Here is a 21695-nt window from a genome sequence, read left to right as displayed (position 1 = left end):
TAGTTATAGTGATTGCCTAATGATTATCCAAAGGGTCTAATGATTATCCAAAGGGTCAACATTCCCTGACAGTGGACTTTGAGTTCTTAGATGGCTTCGGCAAGGGTAAGCACCCTGCCAGTTATTCAATCCATACCTGTGGACACAGTATGTTGTGTGCAAATGAACACCTGCAGACTAAATGACTGAGACTGACACATTCTCATCGTATATTTGCCATTTCTATAACGTTTGGCCTTTTCAGACTTCACATCCAAACAGTACCCAGTGACATTCAGTCACAGCAGAGGAGGAACTGAACACACTTGTGGTAGAGTAGGTAGTTGCATATGTAGAAATAAGTCCCTGCTCTGATGTAAAAAGTTTCCTAGGAGACTTCAAAGAAAAAGCCCTCAGTCTGTTGTTTGAAGCAGTGGTTGGGAAGTAAAAGCACGTTTCTGCAGACTGGTGTGCAAGGGAGCCTGGATACCTGAATGCCTGCTCATGATGACCCTGTTTTCTCATGTCTCACCAAAGAAAGCCTTAGTCACCTTGAAGAGGTGGGCTGAGGTCCTGTTTGTTCCACAGTGACTGCTAGCTACACGTGTGCTACGTCCACTGAGCCTCTTTGTACTGGTAGAGGCACAGAGGTACCCCCAGGACCCTGGATATCTCATCGGCCAGATGGATGTAGCTGGATCAACACTGAAATCAAGGATTATCAACTGGATCAATGCTAAAACAGGACTGACATCCCATCAGCTGGATTGACACTAGAACCAGGACTGGTGATCCCTTTTTCTCTCTTTTCTCCTGTTTTTACAATTTCTTTCTTTCTTCCTTTCTTTCTTCCTTCCTTCCTTTCTTTCTTTCTTCTCTCCCCTGCCCCACATGCCGCGAGCATTGACGAATCTCGCATGTTTCCTTCCCCGTAAAGGTGGGCCTGACGCTGAGGCACCCGCAGCGGCTGCCCGGGCAGAGGAGCCACGCCGGATTCCTGCGGCAGCGCTGCTCCCGCCTCCACGCTCTGCCGCTCGCCGCTTATCCATCCGCCGCCGCCGGCACGCGGCCGCCGGGGGCTTTGTTCCTGTGGAAAACGCCCGTAAATGCCCCGGCTCGACTGCGGCCGGCAGCGCTCCCTCACCGTGCTACCGCCGGCGGGAGGCGGGAGTGAGGCAGTGCAGCCGGGGCGGGAACCGCCTGAGGCGCCTCGCTCCCGCCTCCTTCGCTCTCCCCTCACCCCCCGCTCCCGCCCCCTCGCGCGCGCGCCGGGGAAAACGTTGCGCAGGTTCTAAAGCGGCGGCGGGGGCGCGGCCACGCGCGAGGGGGCGTGTGAGGGGGAGCGGCGGGGAACGGCCGCCACCGGCAGAGCCTCGGCCCGCTGCCGGCCCGCTCGCCCACCTGCCCGCCCGCCTGCCCGCCGCATGGAGCTGTCGGCCATCGGCGAGCAGGTGTTCGCCGTGGAGAGCATCCGCAAGAAGCGCGTGCGGAAGGTGGGCAGCGGCGGAACGGAGCGGGGCGGGGGAAGCGCACGGGGACACCCCCGGCCGCTCCCGCCGCGGACCGGGAGAGGGGAGGCGTGGTGGGCGCGCGCGCGGCCGCCCGGTCCCCGTCGTTGTCCCGCGGTCCCCGTCCCCTCACGGCCGCGGCGGGGCACCGGCACCTGCCCGAGGCTGGCGCGCAGGGGACACACGTGTTGCCCATGAGGAGGTGCGGGGCGGATGGCAGGCTGTTGCTGCAGGGGTTCAGCCTGTCTGCAGGATGAGTGCTGCCGACACCAAATGGGAGAGCTCAAACCGGAGAGGGTTTGGGAAAGCTCCCGTGACTCAGTTTCCCCAGCCGTGGAAGCGCTTCCGTCCCCGCAGTGTTGCAAGGATTAACCTGTAAGCATGCAATGTGTAGAGATCCTCCGGTGGAAAGTTCCTTATAGGGCAGTATTTTCCAACTTTGGAAAACTGATGAGCTCCCCAAGAGGAGAATGAAACCGGTTCTCTGCCTCAAGCACCCGAGTGTTTTCCTTGCTCTTCTCTCCTGGAAAGGTGTCTGTGGCTGCAGCACTCTTGGAGAGTGATCGTCCTGCATGCACAAAGGCCTTTGCCATGCTTTGGGAGGTGCTTAACAAGTTCCTCAATATAACATTAAATATTTTGATAGTTATTCACGTTCACGTTGCTTGTGGAGCCCTTGAATGCAGTTTCCAATTACTACACTTTTTTTTTTTTTTTTTTTTTTTTTTTTTTTTTTTTTTTTTTTTTTTTTTAATCTTGTACTTAGAGTAAAAAGAAAAGGATAGCTCAGAACTTCAGCTGTGAGCTGCTGATTGCTTGGGTCGAAAGGATGAGCGCTTGTGATGGATGGAATAATGTCTGAGTAGAGTGTGTAGCAAATGGAAAAAAACATACCAGAGATGCTTCATAGGTTCTGATATACTGTGTTTCTTCTCTCTGATTAAAAAAAAAAAATCATCTGACATTTGCTCCTGACATACATCTCCTTCCTACATTTATGTGTGCTGACTTGTAGGTTTGCCTGTGAATGTGTGAATGGTTCAGTCTTGTTCTCTGATTGGCTTTTAGTGTTCTGCCTGCAAGCCTTCTGCAAAGCTATGCTCCAAGCTAATGGTAGTACAAGCATGCTTAAACACCCCTGTGTGCCAAATTTTTGGAGAAAAAGGTATAGTTGAATGGGGACGTGGCTATGTTTTGAACATAAAGTGACAGGAAACAAGCTTTTTGGTTGCAGAGTTCAATCTGTTGATTGGTTGCATCTTTTACTGTAGCCCATATTTGCTTCCATAGTTCACCTGTTTTCTTCTGCCTTTTTCCACCCTCAGGGTAAAGTAGAATACCTGGTGAAGTGGAAAGGATGGCCCCCAAAGTAAGTTGTGTTTACTTGTCAGTTTTTTCTTTAATATTCTGTAATAGCTTGCTCTGCAATTGAGCATTTCATTCATAATGGGCAATGGCTTGTCTCTCATTTCAACAACAATAAACAAAACCAAAGAGCCGCAAACCAACCCCAAATCTGTTTTTCAATTGGCAGCTAAGGAATACAAACTGTGTGCCAGTCTATTCTGACTGGGTTTTGCCACCACTGAAATATTTCATTGAGATGCTTTCTAGATACAAATGTTTTTAAATTCCTTATGAGTTCAACAAAGAATCCAGATTCTTCTGAACTTGGAATGGTTCCTGCTTTTCTGAGTCAGCACCAAGAGAACCCTACTTTATGTTTAGAGCTGTCTGCAGTCTTTTAAAATAGAAAACATGTTGATGGTCTTGTCTTCCTCTCCTACTGCTTCCCCTCTGCAATTCACCAATGGAAAGAGGCAGTGTTTCAGATTTATTAATTGTAGCCAAATGCAAGTGATCTTTGTCCCTTGAAAATTACCGCCATGCCTTCATTTCCTTGTCTGAAACCTCCTGTTATTTTGAGTGCCCTTTCTGCTTTTGCTTTGGTTGCTCCATTACAAAAATGAAGAAAAGTTTGGGGTTTTTGTGCCATTGCTGTGCACTATTTACAGACACTTTTCTAATTAAAATGCAGGTGCTTCTGAAGAAGAGCAATTTTTCTGTGCTTAGGCAGTCTGTGAAATGCTTTGAGATTAAAAGGATTAGGTAACTGGAGAATATTACTATGTCAGCTAGCAGTCTAGTAGAACAGCCTCCTGGCTAACCCATATGGGGCCCTGTCTTTGCTTTTCTGTTTGTGTCTGTGTGTGTACATACACAATGTGCGTGGGTACAGCAGTGTTACACACGCGGTTGCTCTGTGTGTTGCTAATCAAAGGGAGCCGCTTGTTATAGCTTCGTCCTAGCAGCTGCACAGTGGGGCCTGCCAGGATGGTTCTGTCAGGCTGTACCTGGTGTCTAAGAAGATGAAATGTGTTCTTGGGTGCCTAACTGTTGTGGCTTGTCCTTATGATTATAGGCCATGTGTGAAGATAAGCAGCTTCTCCTCTCTGGTGGTGGTGGGAGAGGGTGACTTTATTCTTGAGTGTTCTGCTGTCGGAGTGTAACCTTGTGCACTTGCTGAGCACCAGCTGCCATGTAGCGTGGGTCACCTCTTGGACTGCTTTAGCCTCAAATAGCCAAGTCTTACTTCATCACTGATAGAGGGTGGGAAATGTATTTGGAGCCTGCGGGACCTCATCCCCTCTTGGCCAGAATACTTAGTTTATCCCATTCTCCTTTCAACAAACACATTGAAGTCCTTCTCTTGTAAAGTCCCTTGCCAAGAAGGTGGGCTGAGGCATGGCGTAATGTTTCTTGGACAGAGCAGGCATTATTCTTAACTGCTGCCTTTTCTTGTCCTGTGTCTTGGAACACTGTGGGAGACAGAAACACTTTGGAGAATTTAAAGCACAATTCCCCTGGGTGCTAGGTGATGTCAGGGTTCTCTTATTTTGATGTATGGCATGTCCAAGCATCTTCCCTCTTCTGCCAAACACCAAATCTAAAGACTGTTGATTTTTTTTTTCCTTCCTCTTGCCTGCCTCCACTTTAACTGTTGCTTCAGTGGTTTGAATTACTTAAATTCGAGATGCTCAGAGCATTGGAGTCACTTTCATCACACTAGCAGTCTCTGTTCTTTGTTTCTAAACATACATATACCCGTGACAGCATGCAGCACCACAGGCTGTTTGTATCTTTGTGTCTGTTTCCTTATCCCACATCATTCCCTTCCTTAATTATCAACCTTGTTGCATTGCTCTTTGTAATCTCTGTACCTATTATCCCATCATTCCCGTTGGAAGTATCATGGAAGGGAATAAGGATAGGTCAGTAGTTTACTGCTTTCACATGCAATTCATATTTCACTGTTTTCCCCTCCTCTTCGTATTAAAAAAAATCTTATTCTTGCCCTACACCTCAGATTGCATTGCTGGAGTCAGGGAATGGAGGACTGACAATCTGATTCTAGCTACAAGCTTGTTTACAACTTGTGGTGGAGTTAAAAGGAGGGGGAAGAGGAGGAGTAGAAGGAGGGGGAAGGAAGATCATATGATCTGTGTTTTCCAAAGGGCCTGCTCTTTGCAGTTTGCTGCAGCCTAGGCTGTGTGTACCCATATATAAAGCTCTGTGTGCGCGTGCGCATGACAAACTCAACCATCCTTTTTTTTAATATGCAGTGTTTTGCCACTGCAGTGAAGCCAGAATCTGAGCTGCAGAGAAGGAGGCAACATCCACCAGGGTGGGGTTTTTTTTAAGCAAATCCCTTTTCTTCTGCCTATGAAAAGCAATCCAATGACTTTTTTCCCCCTTGTGGTGTTATTTTTCTTAAATTTGTAGGATGAGTGCCAGAATCCCTGCAGCTGGGAGGAAATCTTCCTCTTTTCAAAAAATATCTTGGCTTTGACAGCTCACAGTCAGGTTGCTGCAGGAGGCATGAGCAAAGGAGAGAGAGAGAGAGAGGGAGGGATCAGCTGGTTATGAATTCATGTCTGTTATTAACTGTCTGATGTACAGTGCACCTTGGGATATCTAAATGTCATATTTTTGTTTCTCCCTTTTGTAAAAGAATTGAATTTTCATTTCTAGACCTATCCTCCAGCAGTGTTCCTGTGTTACAGTATGTTTCTTCTCTCTAATGGAGAGATAAAAGGGAAAAGCTTTCCCAAACCACCTCCCCTGTATAACCTGTGTATCCTGTGTTCTCACATGCTGTCTGTGCTTCCTCCAGAAATGTAAACATTCTAAAATGCTTTCTTGTTTAAATGTTTAAAGGCACTGATACAAATGCACCCTTATGCACCTACATGTGACTCATCTCTGGTCCTCTTCCCCAGGATCTGGAAAGGAGCTCTGCCTCCAGGTCTGGATCTCACATTTCAGGAAAATTAGGTGTTCTGAGGCATTTGAGGATGATTCAGATTTGCTTTCTTGCCTTTGAGTTTGTACGGTAGAGATTCAAGACCCACCTTTTCTGGGCAAGTGTGACCCCTAAGAAGTAAACATGCCCCAAGGACCACTTTGTGATTCTTTCAGCTTCCACAGTGGGAGCGTTTTGGCTGCTTCTCCTCGAAAGTGCATCTGTGCTCTTTAGAAACCAGTTTTGAAGTTGCCTGCTAGGTGGGTTCAGTCCTTTCCTGTGCATCCGATTCCTGTCGCAGCTGTCTGGCTGTCGAGTAGGGTGCTGGGGCAATGACTGACGCTGTTCCTAGGCTCCTTTGGGAGCATGAAGCCTGTTCGGAGCACTGTTGGTGGCTCTGCCCGTAGTGCAGTTGGGGTGCTTTGTATCGATGAGCTCTGCTCAATAGGAACAACCTGTAGGGGGAGCCGAGCAGGAGGAGGACGCATTGGCAAGTGGCCATCAGGTTGCCCCAGGGCTCAGCTCCCAACATATTTGATTGACCGGCATCAGTGGAAAAAATTAAACTCTTAAATGAATCCTTTCAGCTTCAGTGATTAGAAGTAATTAATAATGCAGGTGAGAAAGTGTACTTACTCTTCAAGCATTTTAAATTAAGAGAGACCTATTTTTCAGAAAGATGTGTCAGACCATGCCTCATTGTTCCATGGGGTTTGTGGGATTTGAGGGAGTGCTGCGGATCAGACCTGTTCAGGCATAGACTTAAAAATGGTTTGTGAGTGTCTGCACAGGCTTTGTACACAGAATGGAGGGGGCCCCGAGGAGGAAAGTCTTCCCTGTTTTCATACAAAAAAACCCTACCTGTTTTGTGAAGGGGAAGTGGTGTCTGTGGGAAGCTGGGGAGGGAATGGCTGGGATTCCTCAGAGCTCTCACTATGTTGTGGCAGGCCCCAACGACCCTTGTGAAGACGATATCTGGGGCCACAGCACACTGTTTGCAGGCCTGCAGAGAGAATGTTTCATTAAAATATTGTTTACTTTTTATTCCGTATGTTTTTCTTCAGATACAGCACATGGGAGCCAGAGGATCATATCTTGGACCCTCGCCTGGTAGTGGCTTATGAAGAAAAGTAAGGACGCATGTTCTTTCTCTCCCTGGACACAGGGAAAGAAATAGTGTCTTTATTTCATTATATGCATACAGTGCCCCTGTTGTCTCTACTTCAGTCAAAGATGAGATGTATAGCAATGCATCCTGCTTGATTTTTATATCCTGGTATTGATTGAGATGGAGAAGACAGGGCTAAAGCAGCTTTGATTTGCACTGTTTAGGAAATGAGGCCAAGAACAGGAAGCACTGAGCCAGAGAACAATCTGATTCAGGTTTTTATCAGGTCCAGAGCTGGACTGGAGTGATGTGAAGTGGGAAGTTTCTCTAACCCATCCTTGATTATCTGTGTCAGAGAAATTCCTCTATTGCAAGGTTTTCACTCCTACAGGAAACACTTCTGGGATGTTTTTGAAGCTCACACTGGTCACTATTGGATTTTATTGAAGAAAGTGGAGGGAGATATGCTACAAAAGGTTGAAGTCCCAACTAGGTTTTAGGCTGTGGTATTTAGTTCTCAGTTTGATTTGTATTCCTCTTTCACAGGGAAGAGAGAGACCGTGCATCAGGGTACAGGAAAAGAGGCCCCAAACCAAAGCGCCTCCTATTGCAGGTAGCTTCTTGCTCTTCTGTGTATTTCTAACTCCTTAGCTGCTGTGCTGCTCTCCTGCTCTCAGTGAGGTGGAAACTGTCTGTTTGCTGTTGCATGGACAAAATTGGAGGTAACAAGTTAACACAATAACATGAAATCAGTGTGTAGGCAGATAGTTTTAACCTGTTAGCTGAAGAGCTACCCAATTTGTCTTTTTAAAAGCAAAACAAAATAAAACAGCTCTTTCTCTCTGAACTAGGATTTTATAAAGTATGGGCTTGGGTAGTTGCAGGTTACCTGGTTTGTGTGTTCTTGTTTCATGTTGAGCTTGGACTTTCCATCAAGTCAAAGGTAGCCCATAGTAGAAGTGGAGTTTCAGCATGCTTTTACCATTGCCAAGGAAAGCAGCCAATCCTAGGAAGCAGATATTAGGAAGAAGGCAGTTGAGGAAGGGAGAGAAACAATGCTGTTGAAGCAGCACACCTTATCCTAGCCCATCTAGATGTTCAAAGAACGAAAAAATAATATTTTCCTGATTCCCAGTGGGGAGCCCTCACTGCATGATCAGATGTCTGCTCTGATCCTTGCTGCATTGGTGTCTTGGCAGCGGCTGTATGGCATGGACTTGAGGAGTGCTCACAAGGGAAAGGAGAAGCTCTGCTTCTCTCTTGCACGGAGGTTTGGAGGAGGAGACAGTAGCCTGCCAGGGGCCAAGACAGGGCAGGCAGAGTTCCCTGAGAAGACTGGGGGTGCAGTCCTGCCGTTCTCTCTCCGGAAGCAACGCAAAAACCAGAAGTACCTACGACTGTCAAGGAAGAAGTTCCCACGCATGGCAAGTCTGGAGAACCGAAACTGCAGGCATGAGTTCTTCCTGAGTGATGCGGTGGGCCTAGAGGCGCGGCAGAGCCCTGAGGATTGGGAGGCCATGCAGCACACTAGCAAAGAAGGTGAGGCCAGTCACCCTTTGGTGAAGTTCTGGGACATGTGAAGGATGTTCTGCATCATTCACCTTGGCTACATCCTCCTGCGATTGTAGTTTAGGTCAGGTCTTCAGAGCAGCCCTTGCTGGCCCATATTATGTCCTTCTTGTTTGCTGGTTTCTTTCTTGTTTTAAGAGCACAGATTAATTGTTTTTTTTGGTCCTGTTGGCTCTATGTAGTCTTACATCCGTGGTGCCCCTCCCAATGTTAGAAAACATGCAGAAGATACTGCAAGTTTTTCCCCTCTTAAAATTTCCTCCCAGCAGAGGTGACACACAAGTGTGGCAGAGGAACTCTGCCTCTGTCCACATTGTCTACATGTGCTCATCCTGCTGCTTGGTTCGAAGGAGTTTGGCTGGCAGTGGACAAGCTTGGACAGTGGCATTCTCTTGTAAATACTGCTTTAAGAAGCATGCAGAAATGCTCCTAGGAACTCACAATATACTCCCTGCCACCTCCTTCCCTTTCCTCTCCACACCCCTCTAAAGCCTCTTGCTGTAGAGCTATGCAAGAAGGGGAGAGAGAGATGAAGTGAGGATGGTAATTCCTGCCTGATCCCACTGAGTAGGCAGCAGGAGTTTAGGCATGGGAGATGTCCAAGCACATTTGGCATTTTGGGGAAGGATACCAGCATCTTGTGCAGGAGGGCTGTGGGATGTGTGTGTTGCTCTCAGTTACCAGGGAAACTCTATCCCTGCATTATTAGAGCTTCTGAAGGCGTAGCTTTCCTGAGGAGTGGAAAACTGGGGCTTGTGCTGCTTGTAGTAGCTACTCCTTGCTGCGAGTATCTGTTAGCCGGGCTGGATTAGGCAGGATATTAGGGACAGGGCTGTGTTCTGAGAATCAGTGCTATTCCCTCCTTTCTGAGAAAGACTGGAATGGTGCTCAGAATCCAGGGAGGCAGCAATGGGAGTAGCACAGAGGAACCCAATATTACATCCTAGCAGTGAGGAAATGTGTGGGGCTGTTCTCCCCAGAAGTGTGTGGCACTAAAGCACTTGGGGATAAGAAGAGAGAGTGGCACTACAGAATTGTAAAACTGTTTTTGTTCTCCCCTTGACATGTGGCCTGTGTGGAATCCCAGTTACTGTTAGGAGGAGTTGGACTCTTTCTGGGGGGAAAGTAGACACCCCAGATGTTTGAGACAGAAGCCAGGAAATACACTCTTAAGGGGATCTCATTCTTTGCCTAGGTTAGGACAACAAGGTATATAGTGGACAGTTAGAGTGACAAGGAGAGGGTGTATTTTCCTTTCTCTCTCTTTACATGGCAGTCTCTGGGGGCTGCAGGGAAGTGAACCTTTGGGTAGCAGAGGGGCTGATATTATTCTTACAGTGAGAAAGTGCAGGATTGCTTGTGTTTCTTGTATGGAGCTATCTGGGAGCAAAGGAGGCATATGAGGAAGGAAGAGCAATTTCTCCATGGAGCACTACTGAGGGATTTTTGAGAGCATCACATCCAGGCTGCATTGCAGTTGCAGTACAAAGCAGACCCTCAGTTTTGGCTCCCTTTGACTCCCCTAGGAGTATCTGAAGAGTGTGTGCAAGAGATTTTAATATTTGCCTTTTCAGCAGGGTAGGGCATTTAGAAGACGGTGAGCACAAACCAGGGTGAATGTGCTTTGCTGACACAAAACCAAATTAGGGGCTGAGATGGGATGAGGGGTATGGGGGAATTGTGGATGGTTAGATGAACTCAGTGGTTTTACAGGGTTTTTTGACCTCTATGTAGGCTGCTCTGATACCACTGTGTATCTGGATACCTTTTCCTCCATTTTCCCTTAGCCTCTGAGGGTAGGGCTTGCACTTGTTCTTTCTTGCTCTGTACATGCAGATTCAGTACAGGCTGATTTCACCTACAGTTTGTCAGAAAGGAGACCTTTTTTCCATCCTTCCTTTCCCTCTCCGCTTCCTCCTTTCTTCTTCCTCACCTTCTCTGTTTCACTAACATGCCCTTATGTGTCTTTCTTTCTGCAGCAGATGTGGATGCCAGTCTCCCTTGGATCCCCACTGTGCCCTCCAGCGAAGTGACAGTGACAGACATCACAGCAAATTCCATTACTGTCACTTTCAGAGAAGCACAAGTGGCTGAGGGCTTCTTTCGAGACCGGAGTGCACAGTTCTGAATCTCAGCAGTGCTCCCCAAAAATATTGCTTTTAGAGTGGGGCTAGGGAAGAGTTACATTATCCCTTAAGAGAAAAAAAAAATCCAAAATGTCTCCTCTTAAAATGTTTACAGAGACCTTTTTTTCCCCTCCATTTTCCCCTTTCAGATACGCAAAAAAAGACAGTGTAGGGGGTGTGTGTTTGTCATTGCTTTGTCCAGCTGAAAAACTGACAGCCCTTTCCCTGGCAAAGATTCCCCTCCTTGATGTGGGAGCAGCAAGCTGAACAATTTGCCTTTTATCCTGTTAAGTGGCAGCAGCTGCATTTGTGGGAGAGGGCATGTGGAGGTGGAAAGAGAGCTGGATCTCTAGCCTGCCGCCTTGTTCTGCAATTGATATCCCTTGGATAAAGATACATCTTTGTACATTGCTCTTCCCACCTTCCTCCTCCCTCTCTTCCTGCAGCAGTGAGAGGCGATGGATCCTACCTGTGTAGATAACTCCAGCCTGTTAAGACTTTCTCTCCAGTGCTGTTTTCCCTGTGGCCTGCTATCAGGACTTCAGAAGCATATTTGCCTGTCTGTGGTAAGTCAGTCTTTGCAGCACGGGTCCGTATAGACAGCAGAGCTTTCTCCCTTTGATTGTTGATCATACGGAAAGACTGAAATGCATCTCTGAAATCCAAACTGGCAACATAAATTCAATTTGCCCTCGTTAAAAGCTCAGAAAGCCAGCATAGTTGTGACATACCATTCTGTATCTGTTAAACAGGATTTCCAGACTTGGTTTTGCTGCATGAGGAATGCATTATGGAAAGTGGGGTCTTCTTACCCTTTGCCAAATTCAATATTAATAACAAATCCTGCCCTGAATCAGTAGTAATAAGTTGGTTGAAAACTGACTCCTCTCCCCTGGGAGGAGGGACTAATAGGACAACTGAAGCATTGCCTACCACTGCAGAGATAGCCAAGATGCTGGCACAGGCCCAGGACATTGGAATCGGACAGAACTGAGCTAGAAATAGACCTTGATTAGCAGCAAATTCTGTTCTTGGATCCCATAGAGAGATTCAAATTAAACAACATGTGGGGAAGGCATGTATTAGATTTGAGGAGGGAAAAAACTTCCTAATTCTTAGCAATAAGAATTCTTGGATTGCTCTGCCTGAGTGATATACTTCCATGACTCCAGGATCATCACAGTATCTATGATCCTGTACTACTTTACTGATAGGAACTTCCCCTTGGAAGACTTAAAAATCTTTGCCAAGGAAAGTGGTCTGCATTTCAATAGACCTGCCTGATCTTGCACTTCAAAATGCCTTGTGCTGAACTGCCTATGACACTTTGAGGTTTTTGAAGAATTGCTGTATTTTGAGTTGGTAATTTAGCATAGCATCTGTTCTTGCACATGCATGTTCTCTTCCATTTTTAAAAGCAAATTTTATTTAAATAACTTAATTTTTTAAATATAGACCTTTTCCAATGGAAAGCAAGAAAAGTAAGGAAGTCTGAAGTAGGAACTGCGGGACAGAGTGCTGCAGGGTAACATTGGCTACTGTCACGATTACTGTCCTCAAACACTATGTTTCCTTACCCTACCCCACCTGAAGCATCTCTTATCTGCTGTATTTATTCAAAATGAAAATACAAGCCTTCTTAGCTCTGAGATAAAGACACCTGTGGAAATCCTCAGTATGTTTGTTTGAGGGGCTTGGCTCCTGGCCTGCAGAATTCAGGAGCTCTAGGGTTTCTGCTCCTCCAAACATCTACTTATTACAAAGTGCTTAAACTGCCACTGTGAGTTTTTACTAGAAGCAGTTTTTGCCTCATTTAGGATATGCCAGCTCAGTGTAGATTTAGAATTTCCCCTTCCATCTCAGTGCTGTTGGAGCAGGTCTGTCTTTCATGCTATCAGAGCAGTTTCAGAATCACTGGGAAGATCTTGAATTTCTGGACTGACCTTTTGTCTCTCAAAGAAGTAAGATGGGAGTTTTATTACGGAGAAATCTGAGAGAGTGAGAAGTGGAAGCTGGGGCAGAATTATGTGGTGGGAGGAAGAGTGAGTGGGAAAGAAGCTTGCAATAGCTAGCAAGGGCAAACTGATGAGGTAAGCATCCAGGCACAGGATGTTTGTTGAACGTGGGTGTCCAGAGCGAGGCTTCTGTGTCTGGAGTTGCACCCTTTTTTGCAGGATGTGGGGTCAGACAATGTTGTTACTATCACCCACACACCGCCTCTTCCTGACACCTGCCAAATATGCTAAATACCTGCATCTCTCTTCTGTTGTGACCAGTGGACACACCACATGGTCCAGTCCACTCTTGTGGGTTGGAGCAGGTCAGGTAGTGATAGTTGCAGAAGCATAGCGTTTTAGCTTATTTTAAAAGAAGTCTTGAACTGCAGCTCATCCTGCTAAATCTTCATGGCCTTTCTAGGATTTGGTTTATTTATTCTAATGCAGCAACTGCTGCCTTTGTCATGTCTTCATCTCAGTGTACAAATACACCAAAAAAAGCTTCCTATTTACTAAGTTCCTGGCTTTGGCTGACATTGGAAGCAATATCAATTCTGCAGCAGGAAAGAGCTTGTCCTAATAAACTAATTTTCCATCCTCTGCTTTTCTCTCCACTCTCCAGCTGACACTTCTCAACACTTTATTTTGGCATTTTTCTTTAAACATATTTTCTTTCTCTTGCAGTAGAGTTTTCAAAGACCTGTGGTGATCTTTCAAAGAGGATCCACCCACAGCTTCATATCTTAATAATTCTTTTGGATCAGGCTATCTAGTGTTGACTGGTGACTAATCATCTTGCTACACGAAGTGTGGAACAAAGTACCTGGCTACCATGCTACTTTGTGTCAATGAGGAGCTACTCATAATGGGGTTAAGACACAACAAACTGCATATGCGTGGGTTTGGAGGGGAAGGTGTGAAGAGGAGTTTGTGGTAGGAAACTAAGCAGTTACTTTGTTGTCGTGGTCTTTTTTTGACATTCATGAATTCTTGTATATCTCAAAGAATTTTTTGAGAAGATTTTTCTCCTGCTCTTTTTAAAATGTGGCCCTCTTCCACATTGTCTGCTGACATATCACTGTAAACTTCCTTGGAAGAGCTGGTCTTCAGGGACTTTAAAATTAGCTTTATTCCACCTCTGCAGGTGTAGAGAGGATTTTACTAGTGATGAAAAGACAAATTGTCTGGATTTTTCTCTTCTCCCCAATACTGTCTATCTGCCAGTTCAACCCAAAACATGGCAATTGAATTGGGACCTCCTGTGCTAACATATCATGAAAATCAGATGTTGTGTTTGGATCTTTGTTAAGCATTCCGTTTGATTAGAAGAGCCAGAATAGCATCCCGCTGAAACAGAGTTTAATAATTCTATTTGAAGCACAAGCTGAGAATAGAAATGGGCTAACTCTCCCATACCTTGTTTGGCTCCATGGCTGTAAACAAGAAAAATAAACTTCAGCCAGTGGAAATGACTGAACTACACAAGAAACAACCTTCTCACAGAACAGTTCTAATAGTCATTCTTAGAACTATTTCTGTGTGAAAATTTACCAGCAATGTTGGAGGACAGAAGTGTTTAATTTATAAATCTTGCAGTAAACTCACTGTATATGTGATAGACCTGAGGGATTTCATGAGACTGGAAAGCCTTTTTTGTTAACACTGTGTTGAAAAAAAAAAAATCTATATGGAAAAGACTGCCTCTGTTCCTGCATGGTAATCCACTAGATGTTACTGCTCTGTTATACAAATTATGCATTGGAACAGCAAGTTTTAACATGTGAACAGTGGCATTAAGTAGCCTCCTGCATGTTCCTCATTGTCTTACGTTTGCTTGGGGGCCCTTTTGCTTGTGAAGTCAGACTAAGGTGATTTTTTTTTTCTCTTTTGTTTTTTATCCAAGCAAGACCAGGATATTATTGTGAGAACACCCCAAAGCAGTTCCAAAATAAGCCCAAATTTGTTAGTGAAATGACTCTTGTTTATGTCAGAGCTCAGACATAGAGAAGCTTATTGAGAAATGAGTGGCGCTTTTTTGTTATTAGTGTTGTGAGACTGTCCAGAATTGTTCTTCTGGTGTTTTGTGACTTGATGTATAAAATTATTTGTTCACCTCACAGGAGGCCCTTGGTCCCAGTTCTGTTTCATGGTGTACGCCAGCTAGTGCTGCTTGATGGTTTCACTGAAGTAGAGAAGGGAGGCCTGACACAGGTCAAAAAATAGGCAAGAGTAGCTCGGGCGAGTCCCTCTGTGGTAGTCACAACAGAGGCCAGGGTGTGGAAGACAGTGGGGGCTGCCAGCCACATCTATGTATTAAGCAAAGCAGACTCTACCACCACCTTTCCACCTCTTCCTCTCCTCTCAAGCTTTGAGCTTTTGTTTTCAGAAGTAGGCAAACAAAAACCTCGTTTAAAAAAACCCAAATTGGTATCTACCCATCTTCTGTTCCTCCCTGGCCTATCTGCAGTCTAGAAAGAAGAGGGCAGTGGACCTTCTGGCAAAATGATAGGTCAGGGATAATAATAGGAAAAGAATGCTGGTCAGGGAAGAGAGGGACAGAGTTGCCTCAGAGCTGCTCTCACTAGGTGGTTGAAGAGGGGGCTTTGGGTGAGCTGGCAGTTGAGAGAGAATGTGTGTTATAAAGAAAGAACTTGTGAAACCTGTCCCTTGCATTTGTGAGTGGAGTTCTGAATGGCCCTGCAGAGGTGAGTGCTGCACTTATGTATCAGTCTTCTGCCATTTAGGAATGCAGTGGAGATGTGTACATTGACAACTTGCATAGAGTAATTTCTACATAAAAATGGATAACATTGGAACACATTGCTTTTGCTATGCCTATTGTCAAGGTTTTCCCCAAGGGCATGATAAAGTTGTTTTGAGATAATAGCTTGTGATCAATAGGCCATAATGTCCTGTGCCTGAACTTACTGTCCTCACAGAGAAAGTGTGATCTTCTGGGTGTCAAACCATCTGGATTCCACGCACAAAAGTGGTCAAGATAGGAAGGCTTATAAAACAGCCCCAGGACAATTGGAAGGAGTAACTAGCACTTGGTATAGAGATGACCCCTTTTCTCTTCCACCTCTTTCTTTTTCTCTCTTAATGTCTTAAAGTGCAGGGAGCAGGCAGGCGAGAGATGATCCCTAATTAACTGGGAGTGGTAGAGGTGCAGGGTTCCATGGGAGCATTTGGGGCTGCTGTGGATTGCTACAAAGTTGGGATGGGGTAGAATTCCTAGGACTTTTCGGAACCTCCATCACACCTTATCTCATTATGGGGTAGCAGAGTTTTGGCTGGGAGGGGAATTTTGGAGGAGGAGATGGAAAACCTTTTTTTTATTATTATTGTTGGTTTTTAATCAGAAAATGTAGTGTCAGCACAAAGAAGCTTTTTGCAAATCTGTCAAAATGTTAAGCAGCTTTTTCTTTTTTTGCTTTTAAATCTGAAGTATGTTTTGAAGCACTTTGGAAATGCAAAGTACTAGGAGTGCTAAGTACTCCTTATCATCTGTCTAAAAGTGGCATTTGAAAAGCAAAAGATGTATCTGTTTCAGGCCACTGGCTGCTCCTCGTCATTTTTCCAGAGCTGCCACCCAGCCCTTTGCCTCCCTCCCATGGGGAAAAGTGTACTCCACCATGCCAGGAGCAGAGGGTTCCCTAAGGGAGGAGACCTGCTAAATGCCTCACTTGCCTTTGGGGCACAGGTTGGCTTCCTCCCTCCCTACCTCCTTTGATCAAGGAAAGGGAAAAATGGTGTTGAGTTTCAGTTTGAGTGGTCCTAGTCTGGAACTATAACCATTTCTTCCAGCTCCAGAGACATGTTTATAGAGTTTCCTGTCTGAAAAATTGCACCTTATTAGCTTAATTGAGGAAAGAGATGTCTGTCCTTCTGCAGGGAGTGGGGAGAGGAAGGGAGGGTGAATCAGGAGCTGCCTTCAGTAGCTGCTGAATTTTTCCAGAGGCTGTTTCCTCATTTCAACTCCAACAGAACACCAACAAAAGAACTAAAATAATTTAGATGAAGCTTTTGTTCTGTATATGTCAAGAACTTTTTGAGCAAACTAAGGGCAGAGAACCCTTTTCCCTCACCTAGTCAGCTCTACACTGTGGGGGTCAACATCCCAGTTCTCTTGCTGGGTCTTCAGCACCAACTTTTCCCTCAGCATATGCACATCATTAGAACGCTTTTGCACACCAACTCATCTAATTTGGTGTGCTCCCTTTCTGTTGCAGGGGTAAGATGGGGGACGATGGAGTCAGTTAGAGGGGAGGGTGGGTCCCTGGTTATTTTTTTCCTGTCTCCTCAGTTGTTGCTGTTGTTCCCATCAGCACTCTAGAGTGTTGGAGTCTTTGCACACAGAAAGCTTCCTTTTGCACAGAATGAGATTCTAGCTTTTGTACAGACTAATTGAATGTATTTGGGGAGGGGGGGAAATAGGGAGTAAACCAATTCCAAACAAACCAGTCAGAGTATAATGCCTTTTCTGAGCAAGTATGTGCTGTAAAAGGAGAGTGTAATAGCAAAGGGAGGGCAGCCTCAAGTATAATTTGACACAAAGTGTGGTTTTATTTTTGTACTGATATGGATAAGAGACTGTACAGCATCTATTTATTTAGATGATTTATGTGGTAAATGTTGCAAACAAAATTATTAAAATATTAAATATGAGAACTGACATTTATCTCATGGTATGTTTGTGTGGTCATTTCCCCCCCCCCCCCTTGCTGCAATTCTACAGCTGAATTATTTTCCAACAGTCACATCTATTGGTGTATAAACATGCAGTGCAGCTGGAAAAAGAATGGAAAATGTGCATGCATGCGTGAGGAAGATCAGTAAAGAAGGATCGATGAAGAATGGAGCCTGCAAAAGGCTGTTTCTGACATTACTCATTACTTTGATTGGAGAAGGTCAAGTTTTTATTAATTTTTAATGCACTGGGTAAGTTAGAGCTGTCCAGGGGTGACCTGGTCTTTGATGGATTATAATTTGAAGAGGAGAATGCCAATGGCAGGGTGGGTGTTGCTCTGGGTTTAGGGAGTTCTCTACATCCTTGCAGGAGGCTGCAGTGCCAGGACAGCTCTGCCAGCACTAGGAGAGTGCTGATATGCCCCATATCCTACATCTCATTGGAATGGAAAAAGTCTGAGGTGAGCCCTGGGCTGCCAGGCATGCTCTGCAGTGATTCCCAACAGGGCAGCAGCTCTCCTCCAAGCCAAAGCCTCCAATGGTTTGGCCAGCAAGGTGTCTAGGAACCTCTTCAGGAGCACAGCTGCTCCCGGGTACAGTTTGGCCCTGGTTCACCCCAGGGCTTAGTCAAGGAGCCCGAGTCCAGGAAGGAAATCCCAAATGTCATTTAGTCCACTTGGGTGCCTGGCTTGCTACCTCAAGGTGTGTCCCACTCCATCCCCTGTGGAGGGAGAGGCCAGGTGTTTTATCGAGGTAAACATTCTCTGGACAAGAGAATAAGGCTGTCTGAGTTACCTCTAGTAGATGTAGTGTGGGGGTGAGCCCTGCACCTGAATGCAGATTTGGCGTCAATCACAAAAGCATGTGGAGCAAAAGCAGAGGGGTATGGGGTGTGTTTCCTGAGTCAGTCACGGCTCAAGGCAGCGTGGTTAGGTCTTGCCTGTGTTTACCAAAGTGCCGTCAGCATGCTTGCCTTGAGCCAGGGAAGCTGGAATTGAGTGATGGCATCAGAGCAGGACTCCAGCCAGACACTTACTTTCTGGCAGCAGCTAGCTAGTCAGGTGAAGTTGTAAGAAACTGCAGTGCAGAGTTACAGGAAAGCATGCTCTGGAGATTGTATCTTCCTACCTGTGCCAATGCTGCAGAGGCTGGCTGGTACTAGAAACAGCTAGTCCTTTTGTATGCGTGTGTTGTCTGGATTAAAGGTTAATCTGGGCAGTCCTTTCTTTTAATAATCTGTTGGTATGCCACCCCTCTGATCCATGCAGTGCAGCCAACCTGCCTTGCACAGCTCTCCCCATCGGATGCCTGAGAACAAGGGCACTAGGCAAAAGGGGAACCACAAGGGTTGAGCAGTTCAGTGTTCTCTGAGAGGCATACAGTGCAATGCAGCCTGTGTGATCCCTGTGATGGCAATCACTTCCTGTCTGTTCAGTGCCATACAATTTCCCTGCTCTTCACAGCAGAAAAGCAGGGAAATTTGCTTGCCAAGTGACTACAAGCACTTGAAACAAGAATGCAAGAAATCTGGGGGGCTTGTGTAATCCTTTTGAGCCAGTGGCAGTCTGGGCAGCTGGGCCTGCTTTAGGAACTCCTAGGCAGGCCCCAGGGGTATCACAGCATCCTACTGCTGTAGGTACAGCACAAACCTCATGGGCATTCACTCTCTGCTGCATCAAAAAATTTAGTGGGCTGTAGGGCTTATTGTTCTGACCACTGCTTGGGCTGTGCTGAGCTGCCCATACCTGGTGCTCAGGGTCAATTCCGAGGAACCTGCCTTTGCTTGTGTGTGTTTCTGAGTTGCAGCAGGGGAATTCCAGCACACGTTCACCTGAATGCCCATAATGCCAAGGATTTGCTTGGAAACGCATATGGCATTGGCTTGAGGGGCTGCGCTGTGTGCAGCTGTTCCTAGTATAGGTGAGGGACTGACTATCTGCTTTCCAAAATCTGCTGGTCCTAACAGTGAGCTCACTGGAGTGAAGAATAGCAGAGTCAGTTGATGAACCCTTGGAGGTGTTCTCCTGGAGATAAGTGCAACTACTCCTGCCAGGTCCACAAAAAATTAGCTTTGGAGGCAGCTACTGACTTTGAGCAGGTGAGTTTCCCATTATCAAGTGTCATTTCAAAAACACATAAAAATATTCTTGCACCTGCTGCTGTCCCTGTGTCCGTACAGCGCTGGCCAGGGGTTCTGATGTGGAAGATTTTGTTGCTCTCCCAAAGCTTATTGCTGCAAGGCATTGACTTCCTGGTGCTAGTAAAAAGGGATACAGTGTATCCTATGGCACCACGGTTTTGCGGGCAGAGAGTTGCAAGAAAAGTATTTTATTTCAGTGACTGGAGTGAACAATAGCTATTCAGGGAGGGCTGTCCTCCCAGGTGGGTTGGGTTTTTTAAGTGTTTTACTAGAAATGTGAATGAAACAAAGGAAATGCCCAACAATCCCCTGAACAGCTGGATATTCTGCTACTATTTTGCTTTGTGAGAGAAAAAGTTAGATGAAAGTGTTAGGCCATACCTGTGCAACGGTAGCTTGCACTGATTTGAGCAGTGGCTGTGGCTGGAAAGAAGGTTCTGCTGACAGGTGGAAGGAGAAAATAAATACAAAGAGCTCATGGAGCTCTCTAAAAAGCTGCTGCCCCTTCTTGTCCATGGATCATGGTGTTTTTTGCTCCTGTCCCGAGGCGGGGTGTGCTATTCGTGATCCACAGATCTGTTTCGGGACAAGGCCACCAGTCTTGGTTGCTGCACATGTGTTTGTGTAGCCATGTAAAGACTTTTCCCCCTTTGGATTTAAGGGCGCCTGCTTTTGAGGGTGGATGGTGTTGCTGGTTGAAAGTTCAGTTTCTTGACACTCAGTTACAAATATGAAAGCAGTTGTTTAAACAAACTGAACAGTAACAAATGCTAAGTTAAACGTGGATGGTGTTGATGAGCACTTAATGTGCAAAGTTAAAAAAATGAAAAGCAAAACGCAATGGGTGTGATCGACTTGTTCTTTTGAAGTCACTTTCAAGCATACGAAAAACTGAGATTAAAAAAAGGTGGTGTCTAGAGAAAAGGAGCAGTCCGGAAGGACTTAACTCAGTTTAGGTGAGAGTCTTGGGCTTTTGCTCTTGCCTGGCTAGTGATGCCAAACACCTGAGAAATGGCCTCTTAGAGCCTATTCTCAAATTGAGAGGTATGACCTAAATGCAGAATTATCAGTGATGAAGCACTCTGTGGTTCAGTCCCTGACCGCAGAAACTTCTCCGAATTGTTCACATGTCCTGGACCAGGGTCTGTGTGATTGTCCCCATCAGCATTTAGCAACCTTTCCATTAACCCCTCTTTAAATGGGGACAGCCAGTGAGAAGCACTGGGCAGAGAGCTTGTGTTGGCTGTAATATTTCAGCTGCTAAGCTGAAAAAAACCAAAACACTCAGACACATCTTGTACGAATCACAGCTGTGAGGAAAACATTCATTGTCCTACCTACCTGCCTTGACTTTGGGAAATCCATCCCTGCTAGTACTGATATTATAGCCATAATATAGCCGTTCTCAGAATTCCCTCCTTCTAGATAAAACCCCTGAGCAAGAGGTGGGAAGCGAATGTGAATGCAAGTGGAGAAAGGGTTAGCAAGGGCCACGGGGGCCGTGAGGGGTCCCCAGCCAGCCTAGCTGAGGAGCAGTTAGCAGAAGGATTCCAGTGCTCTGCAGGTACTTTCCTGGTCACGGTGAGTTTAGAAAGAGCAGCAAATGCAGGACAACCATTGCCTATAGCCCACATCACAGGTGCTGCTTTTTCCAGAGGGTATCTGAAATGCATACCCTCTTCACCCAAAAACCAGGTGAGAAAGCAGAAGGGGCCAGATTAAGTCCTCCAGGTAAGGGGGGACCCTGTGTTCCACACAAAAACAGCTGCAGGGTCATGAGCTTCCATTTTGAATCACACAGAATGATTTTTGACTGAGATTTTTGTCTTTTTATCACCTGCAAGGGAGTATGAAATATGCTGCAAATTAATTAGAGGTTTGCAGTAATAGTCGGGGCAGGGAATTCCTCTAAGTGACTTAACATTTTTCTGGTTTCCTGACAGGTTTACGTGGCATGACTGGCCCATTTACCTCGCAGTACCTTACATTGGCTCAAAAATTGTACCTTATACTGGCACACACTCACCCCAGCTAAACTGAATAAAACACAGAAAAAGAAAATATTTAAGCGCCTTTATTGCTAGTTTTTGCCTGGTACGTGCTTCAAGGCTGCCTGCTTCCCCGCTGTCGAGAGGGGTTGACTGTGCATCTACAGCGGGAGAAGAAGAGGCCGCCGCCATTGTTTTAAGTAATATAAAGGCCCCGTTCGGGCGGGAAGGGGCAATACCGCCGCCATGCCGGGGATCTGCCCAGGTGGCATTCGCTTCCTTTCCCTG

At 45.9% G+C, this 21695-nt stretch overlaps 1 protein-coding gene across 4 annotated transcripts; it reads left to right on the top strand.

Moving 5' to 3' along the window:
* The first annotated feature begins 1213 nt into the window (after nt 1-1213).
* CBX7 (chromobox 7) lies at nt 1214-21380 on the top strand. 4 transcript variants are annotated; one of them, XR_010080196.1, is made up of 7 exons: nt 1214-1472; nt 2813-2856; nt 6855-6920; nt 7445-7511; nt 8098-8437; nt 10447-11159; nt 21363-21380. XR_010080196.1 is itself a non-coding variant. In XM_063395930.1 (6 exons), the coding sequence occupies exons 1-6, from the start codon at nt 1404-1406 to the stop codon at nt 10593-10595; spliced, it is 735 nt and encodes a 244-aa protein (XP_063252000.1). In that variant the 5' UTR covers nt 1214-1403; the 3' UTR covers nt 10596-17271. The 4 variants fall into 4 exon arrangements, 2 of the variants coding, with proteins under 2 accessions (XP_063252000.1, XP_063252001.1); XR_010080195.1 differs by lacking the exon at nt 21363-21380 and adding an exon at nt 12049-17271; XM_063395930.1 differs by lacking the exon at nt 21363-21380 and having other exon boundaries at nt 10447-17271.
* Nucleotides 21381-21695: the final 315 nt, after the last annotated feature.

The sequence above is a fragment of the Prinia subflava genome, chromosome 4 (genome assembly GCF_021018805.1).
Source record: "Prinia subflava isolate CZ2003 ecotype Zambia chromosome 4, Cam_Psub_1.2, whole genome shotgun sequence".
Lineage (NCBI taxonomy): Eukaryota > Metazoa > Chordata > Aves > Passeriformes > Cisticolidae > Prinia > Prinia subflava.
This window is presented reverse-complemented; position numbering and strand designations above follow the sequence as displayed.